The 20,783-nt window shown below is 41.0% G+C and overlaps 1 protein-coding gene across 5 annotated transcripts in view; it reads right to left on the minus strand.

Annotated features, from left to right (window-relative positions):
* Positions 1–20,783, minus strand: part of COL11A1 (collagen type XI alpha 1 chain) — a 360,373-nt gene that overhangs the window by 18,745 nt on the left and 320,845 nt on the right. For all 5 annotated transcript variants that reach the window (XM_069232190.1, XM_069232193.1, XM_069232189.1 and 2 more), the window contains 8 exons: positions 20,468–20,575; positions 20,326–20,379; positions 11,924–11,977; positions 9,558–9,665; positions 9,379–9,432; positions 9,243–9,278; positions 9,082–9,135; positions 7,129–7,378 (listed from right to left, as the gene is read on the minus strand). In XM_069232190.1, the coding sequence (XP_069088291.1) occupies positions 7,129–7,378; positions 9,082–9,135; positions 9,243–9,278; positions 9,379–9,432; positions 9,558–9,665; positions 11,924–11,977; positions 20,326–20,379; positions 20,468–20,575 (718 nt within the window). The remainder of the gene's footprint in view (positions 1–7,128; positions 7,379–9,081; positions 9,136–9,242; positions 9,279–9,378; positions 9,433–9,557; positions 9,666–11,923; positions 11,978–20,325; positions 20,380–20,467; positions 20,576–20,783) is intronic.

Here is a 20,783-nt window from a genome sequence, read left to right on the forward strand (position 1 = left end):
CCGTGTCCAGGTTGATATTTGCACATCGGGCAGCTGACCAATCACGGTGTAGTGCTGACTGATCAATCATGAGACTTTAGCGGCAGGGCTGAGCATTTGTCATCATGAAAGCTCCGATAATGGTTCTGAGAAACAGTTTTCAGCTTGTGGGCAGTCTGAGGAAAAAAGTCCCTGGCTACAGTGATCTGTACAACTCCTTTGAGACCACTTTGAACGAGTTTGTGCTGGACCTTCACTGTCTGAGTCTTCAAGGGCTGGCCCTTCCTCAATCCAAAGATTCCCAACATCATGCTTGGCAAAACTAAGTGCAACTTAATAATCGAGAAGCTGTTATAGAATTGGCAAAGTTATGTGGAGCTAGCCTCAGTCAACACCTGCTGGTTTTCTATTTTGTACACGTTTGGGAACACTGCATTTTGCCTTTTTCTTAGAAAGGTAAAATAAAAATTCAGTAAGCAGCAGAATTGCATAGGGATGTGTACATGAAAGAGCGGTATGTGGGTGACAGTTGAATGAAACAAAAGGGACACTTTGGGTCCTTGGAGGTTGGGGACATGGAAAGGAGGCACCTAAATAGGAGCACATGAAAACACAATCTGGTGAGGAGGGCAGTGGGAGCACTTCACGCCGGGTGCTAGTTCCTCAGCTATGGTGTAACTTGCAGTGAGGTCATCAACATAGCAAATGGCATTTGATGCCATTTCTCGTGATGTCTTCATTATGCTAATGAGTAATTTTGAAACCTGAAAAATCTTACCTCATTCTGATCACAGAATGTTGGCAAGTATATTACATTGAACCTCATCTAAAATTGGAACAATAATTACATATTTTCTTCCATGCATTGTTTAATATATCTTCATACTCGCAAAACCAACAGAATTACTTTGTGCTGCAGAAATCTAAATGGGCCAGTTCTTGAAAAGAAAGATCTACGGAGTGCATTTCAATTATTATTACTTATGGCGGAAGGGTGCATTGCACATTTTGAAAACATTTCCATTGCTGGTGGGCAGTTCATGACAGTACAGGAATAAGCTTCTTGTTTTAATGTTCAAAAGTCATGTGAAGAAATTATGAGCCAGATTAACAAGGCCCTAGCGCAACCGCAGTTCTCAGAATCCAGTCAGCTAGTAAGTAAGTACTCACAACTCGGAGGGCAGACTAGGGGGGGTTAGGAGAGCACTGGAGGAGTCCCAAGTAGGCACTAAACACACACCCTCAGCTGCACTAGGGCGGCTGGGTTTCCAATGCAAATCTATGAGGGAACCCCGGGGGTCACTCTGAGGCTGCAGACAAGGTCCAGGGAAGCTTCTTGGGCAAACCATGTGCTGGGCAGGGAAGGGGGCCACCTGCTGGTTGATGCTGCACCAAGGGTCAGGTTCTCTAAGTCCTGGGGGCTGCGAGTGCAGAGTGTCCTTTAGGGGTCAGATATTTTAATCTGGAGCTCGCTGTCAGGGGATCCTCTGGATTCCCTCTGCAGGCGTCGTAATGGACAGGTCAACCCAGGCACGGCACTAGCTGGCAATCACCCAGGGTCTCTCTTTAGCTGGTTGGACCACCTGGACACGGGCCCAGGGCGCCTCGAGCACAGGGTTCAGGACTCATGCATCCGGAGTGAAGTGGGAGTCCTTGGTTGTAGGTTTCTTTTGGACAGAGCCACTGTCCTTGGGAGTTATTGGTCCTTTTGGGTGCAGGGCAGTCCTCTGGAGTTGGCAGAGGTCGCTGGGCCCGCTGGACGTGTCACTGGTTTTCTTGCAGGTTCTCTGAAGCAGGAGACAAGCTGGTAGGGCTGGGGCCAAATAAGTTGTCATCTTCCTTCTTCTCTGCTGGGTTTTCAGCTTAGCAGTCCTTCGTCTTCTTGTAGGTGACCAGGAATCTGGTGAGCAGGGTTCAGAGGGGGCCTTAAATCCTAGATTTACGGGCGTGTTAGGGGTCAGAGGGCAGTAGCCAATGGCTACTGTCCCTGAGGGTGGTTACATCGTCCTTGTGCCCACTCCCTTTAGTGAGGGGGCACATTCCTGTCCCTATTGGTCCCTATCCTCCAAACTAAGATGGAAGATTCTGCAGGGAGGGGTTGACCTCAGCTCTGGACAGCTCAAGGGTGGTCCTGGCTGTGGTGGTCACTCCTCCCTGTTTTCCCTAATTTTCCCACCGGACTTGCTGCCAAAAGTGGGGCTTTGTCTAGGGGGGTGGGCATCTCCACTAGCACTGGGGCACAGTAACCAGAGGCTTGAGCCAGGTGTTACAGTTCCTGCAGGGGTAGGTGGGAAGCACCTCCACCAAGGACATGCTTTGTTTCTGACTACAGAGTGCACAAAGGCACTCACCCCAGGTGGTCAGAAATTCGTCTCAAAGTGGCAGGCTGGGACAGACCAGTCAGTCCTACACCAGCAGTTGGGCTAACATACAGGGGGTATCTCTAAGATGCCCTCTGTGTACATTTTTCAATAAATCACACACTGGCATCAATGTGGGTTTATTGTGCTGAGAAGTTTGATACCAAGCTTCCCAGTATTCAATGAAGTCATTATGGTTCTGTGGAGTTCGTAATGACAAACTCCCAGACCATATACTCAATATGGCTACATTGCACTTACCATGTTTAAGAATGGACTTAGACACTGTAGGGGCATATTGCTCATGAAGCTATGCCCTCACCTGTAGTATAGTGCACCCTGCCTTAGGGATGTAAGGCCTGCTAGAGGGGTGACTTACCTATGCCACAGGCAGTGGTTTGTGGGCATGGCACCCTGAGAGGGGTGCCATGTCAACTTTGACATTTTCTCCCCGCCACCACACACAAGCTGCCAGGCAGTGTGCATGTGCTGAGTATGAGGTCTCCTAGGGCGGCATATTATATGCTGCAGCCCTTAGAAACATTCCCTGGTCACAGGGCCCTTGGTACCATGGATACCTTTTACAAGGGACTTAACTGTGTGCCAGGGCTGTGCCAATTGTGGGAGCAAAGGTATAATTTTAGGGATAGAACACTGGAGCTGGGGCCTAGTTAGCAGGGTCCCAGCACACTTTCAATCAAAGTTGACATCAACATCAGGCAAAAAGAGGGGGGTAACCATGCCAACAGTGGCACTTTCCAACAATATCACTCTCTCTGATGGTTTGGGAATATTAAGTACAAAGTTCTGCTCACTGTCCACATAGGCTCCTGACGTAACAGACTATGCCAGGAAGAAAACTTTAATTTCAATACCGAAATTTGTTTGAAATTTTGCATTTCTCTATTTCATGTTATTATTTTCACAAGAAAGGTGCAGAAAGTATATTTCTGAGAGACATTTTTTGCTTAAACAAGTCTCCTTGTGGTATCTCACAACAGTTTTTTTTTTTTTTTTTTTTTTTTATTACCCGAAAGAATGCTCATGTGTAAAAAGTCACAAGAGATACTAGCATCTCGCATTTCGAGCTAAAGACATAGGGCCAGATGTATCATACAACCGATTTGCGATCCTCAAATAGCGATTTTTAAGAAATCGCTATTTCAGAAATGCAAAAAGGTATGTATGATTTTTGAGATTCGGTAATAGCAATTTCTTAAAAATCGCAAATGCTATTACCGAATCGCAAATAGAGAATCTGTCCCCATTCGCACCTATGGGCCTGTTGGCCCATATCTGCAAATTTTTTGCATTTCCAAAATTGAGATTTCTGGTTAAGAAATCGCAATTTTGGAAATGCAAAACCCCAGGGTGATGGGGGCCTAAGGCACCCTCTGCTGCACCCCAAATTTTTCTTTTGGGACATGTAAGGTGCACACATGCCAAAAGGGCATGTGTGCTTTACATATACATTTTAAAAATGCATTTTAAATGCATTTTTAAATTTTGCACATGGGCTCCACCAGGTTCAACCTGGTGGTAAATAGCGATTCCTAAATGCCCAAATCACATTTAGGAATGGCTTCATACATGTGCTAAGAAATCGCAAATAAGGAATCCTTATTTGCGATTTCTTATTTAGAGAGTCGCAATTTGCGACTCTCTAAACAGGGTCACAATTTTAAGGGATCGCTATTTTTGCGATTCCTTAAAATTGTGTTCAGAATGTCTTTCGTACATTCTGAACTGCCTTTTTGCATTCACAAACGGGCATTCGCACCGTTTGCGAATGCAAAAAACCTTGATACATCTGGCCCATAATGTTGCAAAATTTTGATGGAATTTTAAGCTTGTAAAAATACACACTTTCACCTAACTTTATAAAAGACTTGTTTACCCTCAAAAACGAACATCATGCTATGCTCCTAGCGGGACTCTGTGCTGCCCATTGTCACAGCTCATTATCCAGCAAACCATGGAAGACAGAAATATGGAGGAAAGTATTTTCCCCCCTCAGACTGTCCACTGTACTAACCGTATGCCAAATTCCTTGTGTTTGGAAAATGTTTGAGATTGCCTACTTTTGGGGAGGATGTCAAAAGAGGGGCTCTATACTAACTGGATTCTAACTCAGTAAAGCATCCAAATGTTTTTCTGATTCTTAGTGCCCTGATGTTACCAAAAGTCAAGGTACACAGCCATGTAAAACTCCTTTGTTGCTAAGCGGGGAAACTGTAGCTTTGTAGGGAAATTTAAATGAAATAGTTAGGATTAATTTCAAGTACTGCAGGTTACAAATAGCACTGATGACATTTTAAGACTAAAACAAGTTCCCTATTGTATGTTATCATATTGTCACATTTCTATAGTACTTCATACCCATGATGAGACCACAAAGTGCTCCAATTTGCATTGGCACCTAGGTACCTTTACAGAGTATTTAAGTGGAAGGATGTAAGATGTTGCTTGAACTATAAGAAATGTTGATTGAGGTGTGTGGGGTTCAGAAACTTGCTTTAGTCATGATGTGGATTAAAGTATGGTGCGTAAATCTGCATGTTGTGGAGGACTCTGAGGAAAGCCAAACATACATAGAGGCTAACTTATCAAGGTTTCATATGATGCAGCAAGATAACTTGCTGAGCCGCGAAGCGTGAAAATGAGATGGCAGGAATGCACCACATTTAACATAATATGATGCATTCCTGTCCTCTCCTTGTGCCAGCGCACAGTGTGAGGCCTTGCACCAACACAGGCACTCTTGCTTAGTGGTGCAAGTGTGTGCAAAAGTGCCTGCATTGTAGGCAGGATTGTGTTTGTGCAGGACAAAAACAATCAGAAGTATGTTCCTCTCTTTAAGTATGCTGCAGATTAAGCACACTTAGAAAGAGGAAACAATGAGGAGAAATAAAAATATTTCTCCTAGCTGAACCGCTGGTGGGAAGTCATACAATTCTGACACATTTCCAGGTCTATCAGTTTTGATAAACCTGAAACTTCATCAGAATGCATGCATGGATGCATGGGAACACCCAAAGTCCAGCCAGTCCCCACCATGTAGTGTAACGCAAGGCAGCTACTTGTCCTGACTTGTGTAACATCAGATCTACCAAGCCACGCCGGGTCATTTTACATCGCTCTGCACAAAATGTTGTTAATGTTTTGATCCATACTTACCAATTGAAATGTATAGATCACTGTCTTGAGCTATGTTTTAATGCTTTCCAAAAATTATTGTGGTTGCCAATTCCTATAATTTGAGCAGGAATTGTGGCGATATAGACAGCAATGGGGCAAGCCTTGAGCACAAACATCTTGCCTGAGATGGAGATTTTGTTTAAGTAAGTTTGGTCCCGTCCTGTGGACTGAGTGAGAAGATACAATGTTTTATACAATGTTTTATACATGATTCATATGGCCAATTGGGGTCAATGTTTAAATATGAAAGCAGGTGTGCCATAGATTCTCGTTGGAAAGTTGAGTAGCTAGCTGGCAGCCTCAAGAAAGTATCCTGACAATTTCCTTCTTACACATTTTAGTTCATACTTGCAATGTGGAAGCATCCAAAAGTATTTCTTGAATGTATTCACAGAAGTTTCATTAGATGCTAGCAATGGGTTGTAAGCTAAGCCATTTGCGGGTTTGTCCTCAATTAAATATTATTAAATTCCATAAAGCAAAAAAATACTCCGTAAGTAAGCCGCTTGAGAACAATATGATCCAAACAGATCTGTCAATCTTCTGAGACCCAGGACTTTAGTCACAGAATTGAGACTTAATACTAGGGGGCAGATTTATCATTATTTCATGCAGTGCAGCATAACAAGCCACCTTGCTGTGTTGTGTGAAAGGGAAAGGGCAGGGATGCACCATATCTAACATGGTTATGACACATTGCTATCCTTTTCTTGTGGTTGTGCACAATGTGCTGGCTTGTGCCAATGAGGGCACCCTTGCACCATGGTGAAAGGGGGCTTGCATTGTAGGCAGGATTGCTTTTGTGCAAGAGGAGGCACCTTCCTGCACAAAAACAATCATCAGAGGATTTTCCCTCTTTCTAAGTTTCCTGCAGAAAGGGGAAACAACAAGGAGAAATAAAGATATTTCTCCATATTGAGCCTCCCCAGGGAGGATATAGCATTTTAAGGTATTCCTGGTTTGACTAGTGTTGGTAAGTCCAGGAATGTTCCAAAATCCATGGGTGGATGAGTGAAAAACACACACGCTCCACCCATGGAATGCTTCCTTGGGGCAGAGTAATGCAAAGCAGCGATTTGTGTAGCCTTGCGTTACTCCAGATTTATCAAGCCATTCAGGGACACGCAAGTCCATGCTTTGATAAATCTGACTATGATAAATATGTCCCTTGATGTGAAAGATTGCCATCTGCTGGCTACATAAAACCTTCCAGGAATCACTCCAGGCACTAATAAAAACATGTGAGTCACAACCACATCTGTTACTGTGCAATCAGAAAATTATTTTATACTCTGTATTCACTCATGCTCTTTCTTTTTCTCTCTCTCCAGCTCCTCCCCAGAAGCCTAATCATCCAAAACAAGCAACAGAATCAGAAAATGTGTAATCAATTGTCTAAGATATCCAACTTGGAATGTCTTTGATTGATAGCAGAAACAACCACCCAACAACATGGTATCAGCAATTAAATATTACACTGAACAGTAAAACGTTTGTTTTGATCAGGACCACCAACTGTCATGTAAAATAAGGTTCACTTGATGAAAAAACCTCAAACCAAATGCAAATGAATATAAAGCTAATAACATACCATCTGGGAATTCTGGATGACAAAGCTGCAGATCTTTGCATGTTCTGGCTGGGTTATTCTGTGTGCCCATTGGATATTTCATGCGCTCGATATCTTGTTTCAGAGAGTTTAACGAGCCAAAGATCTCCTCCATGTCATCAGTATAATCAAGAATGTTATCTCCTGCATCAGCCTGCATGTCATCAGAAGATCGCCTTGTTTTCTTTGGTGATTGGATAGGCAACGGCTGGATAATTTCCCCAGGGGGACCCTAAAAGTTAATTTTGGCATTTAAAATTCTATGCATTCGTCAATTTGACATACATTTCTTTTTAGTTTTGTTTTTTATAAATGTGCATAAAACTGACTCCCTTATTCAAAATACAAGTTTTATTTTTGCTCAGAATTCATAATTTCAGAAGTGGGTATTTGTAGCAATTGTTCTTTTTGCATGGCTATCCTTTTCTTGGGTTCTATGTTTGATGTTATTAGTACTATGTACACTGTGACACTACTATGTGGAGCCATAGTGTTTGCATGTTGACTTTAACATTGGTTTTACCCAATTGGTATTAATCAACTTTTTTTGTAAGTCCATAGAAGATGGCACAGAAAATGCACTAATGACCTGGACGTCCGATGTCCTATATGAGTTGGGGTGTGCATTTGTACCAAAGGAAAATGCCTTTGCCATGTAATTAAAGCTATTTTATATCTATTTATAAGTCACCTCTAAAGTGTACCTTGCAAGTCCAGAAGGCTGGGTGCTTAATATATAAAAAAATAAAACACTATTTGTTATAGTGTGTCCTCACAGTGACTGAATGAGGAAACATTGTTTCCACTGTTCAGGTTCAGCTTCTCTGGGAGCAGTCCAAACAAATAACGCATCTTTAATTTTTATATTAAATTGGGGAAATACAAGTGAAATGAATTACAGCTGAGTTTATTTCCAAACTCTCATTTAATAATTAAATCAGATTTGTGATAATTTTATTGCAAAGGTATTTCATGCTGCCTGACCCAAAACTGGGTTAGTCCCCTTTTGCCACTCTTCTCACTTGCAGAGCCATAGCATCCTTTCCTGACTGTAGTGTAACAACTCTTTACTCAGAGGGAAATTACTTGGCATCTGAGCTCAGGAAAACAGGGATCTTGTCAACAACTGGTCCCTTCACAGAGATTAGCCATCTGAGAGGGGAATTGGAACAGTTTGCTGAACAAAGTACAGTCTTCACACTGCTTCATTCGACTCAGAGAACCCTATTGGGGCTGACAGAATCATTTCCCATTCATTCACAGGGCCTTCACAGACTTTCTGGCTCCAGTCCCAGGAGAGGTAAAAACTTTGTGGTTCTTGGCCGTTACTTTGAGAGGGACCCTATCTAAATCAGTTTATTTTAGTTAATTAGTTAATTTCGATGTTTTTTTTAATTCTATTTCCTAACAATAGCATCCCATATATATATATATATATATATATATATATATATATATACATATATATATATATATATATATATATATATATATATATATGTACATATGTATATATACATATGTATATATACTTAAGAGCCTGTCATCTGAATATTTCTGTGTTATTACCATAAAATACATTTCAGCTGATCCACTCACATAAATTTCGAATTATTTGATCTTCACATGAAGTTTGCTTTCAGTAGACTTTTTGTTGGCTAGCCCTACTCTATTTACTCTGCATTATCTTTTGAGTAATATTTAGTGATCCTCCTCATTTCTCAAACCATTTATTCTGTTACGTTTAGAAATGGAATCCGTATATGTATTATATCTTAAGTTGCAAATATTGAAATGTTCCTAAAACTAAGCTTTTTTGCTTCATTTGTTGAGATGTCTTCTTTGAGACCAATATTTATCTTAAATTCTAAAATATGTCAACTGGTTGCCCTATAACACAACTGTCACATAAAATAAAAATGCTCTCATACTTACAGGAGGCCCAGGGGGACCAGGTAAGCCACCATCACCCTTTTGACCTGAAGGACCCTAAAAACAATTTATGGAGCATGTTAGGATCACTCATAAATGTCAAACAAGATGAGCCTAAACATTGAGAAATGTTGCAAAACATTTTGCTATCTGAAAATACTCACTGATGATCCCTTTGCACCTTTTGGACCTTGAGGACCCTACAAAGATTAAAAACATGAAACAAGAAAAACAATTAATCTGTTGCTATAACTTCTTATTTCATAATACACTCACACAATTATTTATGATGTTACTTACAGGTAAACCTGGAGGACCCGGTGGACCAAGAGGGCCAGATGCACCACCAATACCCTAAAAACAGATAAAAACAAGAACTATGTACTTAGTCTAGGATAAGCAGTTCTAAAATATGCCTATTTTCATGAAAAATAGACATTGTATTTATGTATTAAAAGAGCAATGTGCAATTTACTTACACTGTCACCTTTGGCACCAAGTGTTCCCTGCAAACCAGGAAGTCCTCTGTCACCCTTTTCACCCTGCTCACCGGGTGGTCCAATCAGACCAATTAAACCTGGATGACCCTAGAAAAAGAAAGGATAGCCATAAGGTTGAATAATGCTTTCACAAAGATACTTTTATGTTTCTCTGCAATGAAAGTTTATTTGCTTTTTCAGTTCAGTAGTGGATATACTTACACACACATATTAAACACATGCATTAAAAAATCTGTAGGTACACGCTTGTATTATACCCTACAACCCTACATTTCTTCAAGCAAAGGTTTGTCCAGACCTCATTTGGCTAATGCTTGTAATGAACTGATACTTACACGTATCCATACATTCATCCATTTGTGTGCACATACATGCACACGCACACACACACACACACACACACACCTACCATGCAAAATGGCAGGAAAAGATCAAAGTCCACTTTTTTGCCACTGTATAGTCTAGTCACCTGGAGAAATAGCTCAGTATTGCCTCACAGTATTGCCTCACAGAGTCCTTGCTAAAAGAACATTATTGAGGAAAACAACTGATCCTTTAAGCACAAAGCCTATTTTATTTTTCTGCATGGATTTAGTCTGTTGTATTCAGGCTCTAGTTAAACACCATCCATAAACAAATTAACTTTGGAATTGCATATCATGATTAACTATACAGAGACCTACTCAGCACATTTCTTTTGTCATGCTAATCCAGCTGGGCATGTTGGCTATATGAAAGACGTCCTAAAAGCAGTACCTATACCTGATTCTAGCACTCTTTACAAGGACCCCAGAAGCCATGCTTTGAACAATGATATTAGGGGAGGCTAAGAATTTTTAAAAAGCTTACATTGTCCATCTCATGCTGTTCTCAAAGCGCAAAAGAAATGCAGTATTTTAGATTTTTAATGGCAAATAGTAATGGAAGAGGTGCATTAATCCTCAATAAAGCTTATTTCAAGAAAGGAAGTGTCATGCATAGTTTATAGTGCTTTTCTCTAGTGGTCTTATGAATACCAATTTTGTGGCATATGTATCTCATTGTCAATTTATTCAAGAGAAAGCATGTCTTTCACAGGTTCTTTGCTAGCGTGTTTTGCTTATTGCCTTCAAAGTATACTGACAATATAAGGAGTTAACATAACTTTTCCCATCCACACCACTTTGTCTAGACATGTTGTTTCTGAATGTGAAAAGAGAGTAAAACTTTTTTAGGTTTGGGTTCTTACAGCTCAGCCACTGGACTTAATGATCCTTCCTCAGCCCAACCCTTTTCAATGTCTGCATAGCGCGCTCGCCAACATCGTCCAATCACACAACCTCAACATCGCCTCCTATGCTGATGAAACCCAGCTGATCCTCTCACTCACCAAGGACCCCGCCACCGCCAAACCAACCTCCACGACGGAATGAAGATCATCGCCAATTGGATGGAGAGCAGCTGCCTGAAACTGAACTCACACAAAACGGAGATCCTCCTCATCGGCTCCAACCCCTCCACCTGGGTTGACTCTTGGTGGACAGCCACTCCAGGAAACGCACTGACGCCCACCAACCACGCACGCAACCTAGGATTCATCCTGGACTCATCGCTCACCATGACCCAGCAAGTCAACGGCGTCTCATCTTCCTGCTTTAACACTCTCTGCATGCTCCGCAAGATCTTCAGGTGGAACCCCACCAAAACCAGAAGGACTGTCACCCAGGCCTTTGTCAACAGCAGACTGGACTACAGCAACGCTCTCTATGCTGGAACCACGGTCAAGCTCCAGAAAAGACTGCAATGTATACAAAACGCCTCTGTATGCCTCACCCTCCCCGTCCTCCTATGACAGACCCAGGACCTGCTGACCTTCAGGAAACTCCTCAAGGCCTGGCTGTTCGAGCAATAGCACCTCCCCTGCCCACCCCCTCAGTGCATTGACACCCTCGCGGGTGAGTAGCGCGGTCTACAAATGAATGATTGATTTATTGAACAATATACATAAACTAAGGATTCAATCCATCCCTTCCAACTAATGGTTTTCTTTGACTGGCCACTTTCAGCCTTTGGCTTCAGACTTTGTCAATCACATCTTGACTCAGGCAAGTGGGCTATCCATCTCTCACCTAATAATATTGGCTGTTAGGATGTATTATTCCACTTCTACTTGAATACTTGTATTGAAGTGCCTGAGGGACGACTTTGAAACTACAGTTCCCACTGTGCACTCCATGTAGCGTCCTCCTGTGAGTCTTGCTATAATGTGCTAGTACTATAGATGTGAGCGCATGAAATACAGGCCTAAAGGCTTTTCCAATGGTGATTGATCAAATTTAACATTTTACATACAAAGCGTTACCTACCTTCTCTCCTTTAGTACCTGGATCTCCCTTCAATCCAGGCAAGCCGGGTGGACCCTACAAACAAACAAATAACAAATGCATTTTAAAAATGCAATATAATATTCAGTTAATTGTATGTAACAATTAAAGCACTGCAACATTGATTACAAATCAGGCAGAATTACTATATGGAGTTCTGCTCTGTCTGATAATGACTGGATCAGTGTTCCCACACTGTAACCAATTTTGCTGGCTTGTAATTCCAGCAAGTAAAACTGCATGAAGTTTTGGCTGCAACAGCAACCAATTCTTGACTCTCAATCCATCCCAATTTTTTCCCTGACAAAAGGGAAGTTTAAATGCTCTCCAGTGCTAAAACTAATATTCCCAGCTGCTCCCCCACTTTCATCATCTCTCCCTCTCCCTCTCCTACCCTGCCCCACACAGAAGCCACTGCACACATATACACCCACTCAAAACAGGATGCATTAATCCTTTTGGCATATGAATTACTATGCAGAACACTGCTTGATAATTCCATGTCTTGAGAATTAGTCCCTATTCTGAGGGGACTAATTTACACTGGAAGGAATTCCCGTTGCAGATCCTGGCTTATAATGGTAATTCTAATTGCTGGAATTCTCTGCATTCTCTTCCACCTAACTTTTAATCAGGGCCGAGGGGGGGTCAGTATGAAAGGGACAGTTTGTGGCTAAGAATTCCTCCTAACCTGAACTACTGAAATCAGAAATCCAAGGAATAAGGATTACTCGCCATTACAAATTAATGGGGAAAAAGATGGAGGAATTGGTATTTCTCACCAATTCCAAACTTTTTGTTTCATGCAGATTTCACCTATATATATGACCTGCTTTCCGCAAGTGAAGTCTGAGGGTGTAAAACTCAGATTGTATGGTGTTTTGCATTATAATCACCCTTGAGATTAAAAGGGCACTCATATTACGATGTTGAGTAAACAATAACCGAACAGAAAAAAATAAACAGACAAATCCCTACCCCTCAAAATGCACATGCAACTCCCTTAATTTGGAAAATAGAAAACTAGAAAGCAATTGCAGAAAAAAGTCAATGTATGTGTCCCTTTTGAAGGATTGTTGATGTACATTTTGCCAGGGGATTACGTAATTAGGGTTTTAAAGGTACTTTTAAATTTATATCATGAACTCCACAGAATATCTGTGGGGCCTGATCTTCACTTAGAGCTTCTTTGTTTAAAAAGAGGCTGAGAGGAAATTGACACAGCTGCTGTAAACAGCAGAGTCTTATGAATAATCCAATTCTTCAGCTCCTTAGCCTCTATGAATAATGTAACGTTTCAGAATCAGTAGCATAATGGTGATCATCCTTTTTAAATATCATGATTTTCAGTAAATCAAGTATATTGTGGCATACTAATCGTAAATGTCCTATGGATGTATTTAGACTTTTTCACATTGGGATTAAAGAACCTGACAGGAAACATAATTCTTTATAAGATATTATGCATTATACTGGAAAGTAGCATATAGTTAGTGAGATGAAGTGGAGGAAACACAGGTCTGTGTACACATAAAGTAGTTTTCCTAACCCAAGGAATATGGAGTCACTTGCAAAAAGTCTTCTTGTAGTCTATCAACTCTTTGTTTTTTACCAAGTACCAGAGCTATGCTGGTCAATTCTAAACTAATGAAAAAATGAAAATGCCTCTTCCTGTCAAGAGCTTTTCCAAACCCGCTTGAATGTGCTATTCTTGGGCTGGGAGAGGAATCAGTAGGAGGCCAGGCCCATGTGCATTAATGCATGTTCCGATAGATATAGAATGGAAAAAACACTTTGATACATCAGGCCCCTGGTGGAATAAGGAACACCACTCGACAGGGGACCTTTTGGGAGGGCAAACTGGACATTGATCAGGAGGGTGGTCCTGGGACTTAAGGCATCATTCTGAGCAAAGGATGGGAGACAGCCATTTTGAGAAATTGGGTTGTTGGTTGAGTGGGATGTAGACTCTGTACCAGCAACAGCCACAATCTCTTTCAGAATGACGCTCTAAAGTCACTAAATGTACATGTGCTTAACCCTCTGGTAACTTGGCAAAAAACAGTCAGCCTTAACTTAGAGGCAATGTGTACAGTATTTATTGAGCACACATGCTGTAGTAAAGTGAAACACAACACAAGAAAAATCTCACACTAATTTACAAATATAGCATAACATTTTAATACATGCTTTGACACCAAAGCAACAAAAATCCAATCAGTAGAACAAGAGTTATACATTTTTTATATTTTATGGTATCAATTATTACCTATAAGATTAAATCACCAACTACCGTCAAAGTAAAAAAATATGGCTGACCATGATGAAGCACAAATTGTATACAAAATGTGGATTGGGCCAGGTTGGTACTTACTTTTGGAATTAGAATATGTTTTAAGAAAACATCTCTGAGATTTTAAAGTTCAGCGGAACAAGGCTGCAGGTGAGGTCTAAGTAGGAGGCATCATCGTTGAGGAGGTGCTAGACTAAGTTGAGGTGAAGATTTCTATGTTCAGACCTAGCTTGTTTTTTGGAAGTTGAAAAACTCCAGCGCAACAAAGCTGACAAGAGTTCTAAATAGCTGGATATCCCTTTGGCGAAGGACCGCTCAACAGGAATTGCTGCTGCGGAGAAGAAATTAGCAGGAGCTGATGTGAAGTGAGGCTGACCGATGATGCTCCTTGGCCAGACAGATGAGCAGGTTAGTCCCTATCTCCTCTTGGTTCTCAGAGCAGTTTTTAGCCAAAAATGAGTCCCGCATTTTGATTTTGGCTATCTGGGCACTTCTAACACCACTGCCAAGGGTCCAGGACTGTAGGGGGCACGCTTGGGGATTGAGGACTGACAGGCTTGGTCCAGGAGTGGATTAAAGATGGTTGGAGCCTTTTCTGTCCCTTAACCTCGGGTGAAGAGGTCAGCCAACTAGCCCTTGGAGTCACTCCTCTACTTCTGGGTTTAAGAAGTGGACCATGGCTCAAGCAGCATAGCAGACATGTCAGGTGCAGCAAAGCAGTCTTATGAAGTCAGACTACAGCAGCAGGAAGTCCTCTGGGAGTCCTACCACAGGTCCATAAAGGGAACTAAAGAGTGGGTTCAAGGGTCCTATTTTTAGACCTGGTGCCCTCTTTGCAGTAGGAGAAGTTTCTAGAGAATATAATTTGACATGCTTGAAGTTTTCCACTTCTCCTGCCCTACTGTCTGTATGAACAATGGAGGGATGAAAAGTCCTTTGTATGAAGGCAGGACACAGTCTATTAAGTTTCAAGTGGGATTTACTCAGCTTTGCCCCTCTATCCTGTCAGTGATGGTGCATCCAGGCACACCCATCTATTGTGTGGTTGTCTGGAAGGAATAAACAAAGTTCCACTGCGATCTTGACCCAGTCATGTGACCCAGGAACGGACTGCAGGCACCAAATTGCTAGGGCAGGAACATGCCAACCTTTCTAAAAGCGGCATTTTCAAAACTGACTTAAAATACACTTTCTCAGACACCAAACATGAAATCTTCATCTCACCTCAATCTTGTCATCAATCAAAAGTTATATCTTATTAAATGCAATAAGAATCCAATCTTATCTTATGGAAGAGGTGAGCCTCAAAGTAGTTGCAAACGAATTTAGGAGGTTTCACTACCAGAACATGTCAAACTTAAAAGTACATATTCAGCCTTTTAATTTCAATGCATCCTGCCCTATGGACTAATGTGGTGTTGGCTTATATGTAACTAAAGGGGAGTTTAAGGCTTGGCAAGAGGGTTATATTGCCAAGTCGAATTGGCAGTCTAAAACTGCATTAAGTTTGCAGTGGCAGGCCTGTGACAAGTTTTAAGGGGATACGTAAGTGAGTGGCACAAAAAGTGCTGTAGGTCCACAAGCATTTCATTTATAGGCCCTAGCTTTATGGTACTTTAGTTTATTAGGGATGTATAAGTAAATTAAACATGCCAATAAGGTGTAAGCCAGTCTTACTATGTTTATGATGGGGAGAACACTTCACTTTAGCCCTGGTTTGCAGATTTCTAAAGCCAGCAAAAACACATTCAGAAAAATATGAGGGTGAAGGCAAAATGTTTAGGGGAAAACCATCCTAAGGCTAACAGGGCTAACAGCTGTCACGCAGCAGCAGTCTGATTAGACTTGAGTGGCAGTAAGAATAGTTTCTTGCTACTTCAAAGTGCAACTGAAGCCACTGGTATTTTGTGTTTTTAAGTTTTCTTGATTTTCTCAAGCAAAGTTTTTAAAAAGTATGCAAAGTCGTGAGTCACAGGATTTCACAACTTTGCATACGGCTTACTTAACAACAATATCATACCTAATTGCTATTGCTTGACTTGAATGCTATAATGATGTGCGACAATTATTTAAATCCTACGTATAGAGTTAAAACTGACACAATACATCCTTGTTAATAAAAAGTAACTAGTCTGCCTTTCAGACAGCATCTCACGGGACGCACACAAAACATTTCTTATCCATGATTATACCAAGATGTAATTACTATGTATTGCCATGGGAAAGTTTGGAGTTTGGGCTGCTAGCTCAATTTTGTGAGTTATGAATGTATGGCACCCTGTCTTCAACATTGCTATGAAGTGCTCAATTTAGAGATCGACATAAAATGGCGTGATATAAGGGACAGTTTTTTTTAGTTTTGTCTTCCCACATATTGCTCCATGTATTTAAAGCCACCATTGACAAATAAGTAACATGCAGCACTTTCTTCATGTATAGTGTATCCTTCAATACAAAAAGCACTGAAGATGAACTACAGTACCACTGAACTTAAATAAGAAATTGGAATGGAATGCGGACTCAATCACAACATTTCTTAAACTTAGCAACAAAATGTTACAGAAAGCACAGAAAGAATTATAAAGGAATAGAGTAAGTGTACGTTTTCTTTGCCCCATGCTGAAGTGCTCGGGGTGTGAGGTTAATGAGTGAAAGGTGTTGGCAACTCCAGGGAGAGAAATATGTTTGAAGTAAAGGTAACCTTCTGACTTTGGCACATATTCAGAAGTGCCTCATCTCCTCGAGTACACAATATCAATCTGAGTAGTCTGCTTTCATTTCCATAATGATTTATAATTAAATACAGAGACGAGAGAAGATCCATAATTCATGAATAAAGGGGAATGTTAAAACAATGAAGCATTGTGTTTAAGCACTAAAATATATGTGTTTTATATACCTACAGGAATGCCTCAAGCAAGGCGATGACACCAGCTCTCTAAAGTCAATATGTAAAACAAATAATCATGTGAAGTTTTGTCGTACTGTACGTGAAATATGGATTAATTTTAATGTGATGAAAATGCAAAGCTGTGCTGTAGCCACCAAGGCTTATCAGTATGCAATGCTTCAAATGATGATATAGAAATATTCAGCTGTCACCAAGGTCGGTATACGCAAAGCAGTGTATGTCCTAAATGAAGATTTGTTTATGGTCAGGAATCCTGTTAAGTAAAAAACAGACAGCGGAAACGTGATGTAGAGAGAGATGGACTGATACATAGACGCATACAAATAGAAGTAAATTGACTGATCGACGTACAGTTAGAAAAGTGCATAGATACACTGATAAAGATTGATGCAGCTATAAATGCATTAGTGCAAGTAGAGACTAATAAAGCTTCAGACGGACAAATGCATATGACAGGATATATACAGGAGATGTACATAAATATAGATTACAGTAATCACTTGTATACAGTTTTTAAAACCACATGTTCCCATTTCTTAACAATCTGCACGTTAAGGTGAAAAATGCACCGCTAAATGCAGGATGGATAGCAACAGATACAGATATTACTTGCAGACAGGCGGGTAGATGTACATCAATTAGATGTAAAACAGAGAGATGCATAATGATTCATGGATATAAAGATCTTGGCATTTTGCTGTAAGCTGTTACATTCATTTTTCTCACATGAAAAACTGACACTCAATGACTCTGGATCTAAGGGTCTCCATAGCTATGCCATGTTTGAGGATATGCACCTATGATCCTTTCCAAACAGCAGTGTCACAATCTATTTGAATGCTGTTTGACACGTGGGGAATTTTGCACACTGACCACATCACTAATGCATTTTTTTCCATGAACTTGTGTTTACGATTTCTTCAACTACGTTGGGCTTGTTTTTCTCTACTTCTAGCAACATTGGGGGCACTTTAATTATCACACAATACTGTGCCCATATTTTGCCCCTGCTGTATCAATGTCTTATTTTCATTATTGTGTGAGGAGATAGGGCTTCGAAAAATAGCTTCTCCCTGCGCAATTCTATGATTGTTTCGGAGACACCACAGTAACCTTAAATTAGGGGCAGGTGAAAAAGACATTTTGCATGCTCAATTATTGAAAACCCGAAAATTATGACTACGGCCCTCATTAAGAGTGGTCTGGTAATTGCTGTGATATTTACCACACATGATAAACGACACTGATGACTCTGACTGACTTTATCGAGTGAGATTAATACCACTCAGTTACGAGTTTTTGTGGAAGACTACGCAAATATTGGTGACTACCACACAAACATCTGAATTCTCCGGGAAAACAAGCAGCACCTATTTCCCTGATAAAAACATGCAGGTTTGACCTGCTGATATCGATTACAGTACTCAGAATTGTACTCTGTGAGGAAACAACATAGTCACACATATCACACATATACCAACTAACGGGGCTGCTCATAACGAGGCCTAACTATAGTTATTATAAAGTTATGATTTCTTCTAACTATGAATCCAGGGCTTCTTGTTTCGATTTCGTGCCAGAGGATGCCTCTGGGCAGACACATTTGGAGAAGGAAATGGCAACCAAAAGAGTGCACCCGTCTACATAAACACCTGCAGATGCCAGAGAGGGCAGTCAGTACAGTGCAATGGGAACGGAAGGAGGTTTATCACTGGTGACTCTAGGAATGTGCCGGCAGGCAGGAAGGCAGAGTTTGGCAGTGCCCAAGGAACACAATAACGGATGCGAGATGGGTCTTCTAGAAAACACTTAGGGTCCGATGCATATCGTCTTTTTGCGAGTCGGTACTCGGTTACTGACTTGCAAAATAGAAAGAGTGACTCGCAATTAGGAAGGGGCGTCCCGAGGGCATCCCTTTCTAATCACAAGTCGCAGTGGTAATTGGTATTAACCAATTTGCGAACTAGAAGGGGACCCCACGGGTCGCCCCCCCCCCCTTGTGAATGCACGCAAAAATATTTTTGCAGACAAGGTACTCTTAAAAAATGAAAAGAAAACTTTACATTTTTCTATTTTAAATGGGTCCCATTGATTTTTAAAAAAAAAACTGCTTTATTGAAAAGCGGTCACAGACATGGTGGTCTGCTGAGACCAGCAGGCCACCATCCCTGTGAGAGAAGCCATTCCCAAATCGGTCGCAAATTGCGACCTGCCTCATGAATATTAATGAGGGTGGTCCCTTGCGACCCATTTGGGAACCACAACGGTGTGGTTTTCACTGTTGTAAATATTGATTCACGATTCGCAAAGATATCACAAATTGCGAGTCGCAAAACCACAGGTCATACATAGGGCTCTTACAGCGGATTGGATGGAATTTTGTGCAAAACTTGAGAATCTCTGTTGGGCAGGTAGCATGAGGCAGGGCTAGTGGCTGCCAAACAGCATAAGTGCCCTGATGACCCGAGTGGGCCAAATTTCCTTTGTAAGTATAAATAGCTAAGTAGCCTACATAGCTACCCATACTTTCAAAATGATGTACACATCCTTTCCTTCAATTATGTTTCACAATTGAAAGATTGTAGAACATAAAGTTAGGGTTGTTTGCCAGAAAGAAAACATAATAGTGCTAGTGATATGATACATTGCATAACAATGCTAAGATTATATTAAAAAGACACTAGAGATTATGAGTGATGAACTGTATGCACTCTAAATATCGTTAATGTGTATAAAGGATTGACAAGGATGATGAGAAACCTGTATCCTGGAGTAAAAGGAGGTGATGTGGGAGGATAGGAAAGGAAATCCAGAACTATTTTTCCCTATTTTTGTGAAGGTGTTCTGTTCAGCAAAGAAAGTGAGTAAAGCGGGACTAAGGCAGGAGCCTGAAGTTAAGAAATGTAACAAAGGTGGGCATGGTATACGGGACATTACCTTCAGTGAGAGCATTAGTCAAAGGCCTTGACACTCCGCGCCAGAACATTTTAAATTAAAAAATAATGTTAGTAGTATGGGAATTGGGATGAGAGTCGATTTCAAGGTTGCAAATTTGCATGTTATACTATTTCAACAATTATGTGTACTTGTATCCTTACTTTAGGATGAGCTATTATGTAAGGTTGATGTTTCAGCAATTTGGTTTTACTGGAAGACAATGCTGAGAGAAACTCTACTTACCATAGGACCAGGTGGACCATCCTGACCTGAAGCACCAGGTAGACCTTGTTCTCCCTATGGACACACATTGTACATATTTGTTAGGTGCAAGACAATCTTCAAGTTGAAAGAAAACATATTTAAATATGAATGATGCACTCACCACTGGGCCAGGAATACCCCGAAGACCCTCTGGACCAGGTTTTCCTGAAGGGCCCTGAGCTCCTACCGGTCCTGTTTTGCCTGGGGGGCCTTCTGAGCCAGACTCTCCCTATGAGAATATAAGCTCCATTAATAACAATTTGCAGACCTTGGCATGTTTGAATTGGCCAATAAACTTCACCAAAATAAATGTATTAATGGTTAGAAATTAGTTCACTTAGAGATTCAAACAATTCAGACAAGCCTTTTGGCCCAACATGTGTGTCAAGTGTAAGATTTTGTGCCCCTGGACACTTTGATATTACAGCAGGGACTGC

The sequence above is a fragment of the Pleurodeles waltl genome, chromosome 4_2 (assembly GCF_031143425.1).
Source record: "Pleurodeles waltl isolate 20211129_DDA chromosome 4_2, aPleWal1.hap1.20221129, whole genome shotgun sequence".
Classification (NCBI taxonomy): domain Eukaryota; kingdom Metazoa; phylum Chordata; class Amphibia; order Caudata; family Salamandridae; genus Pleurodeles; species Pleurodeles waltl.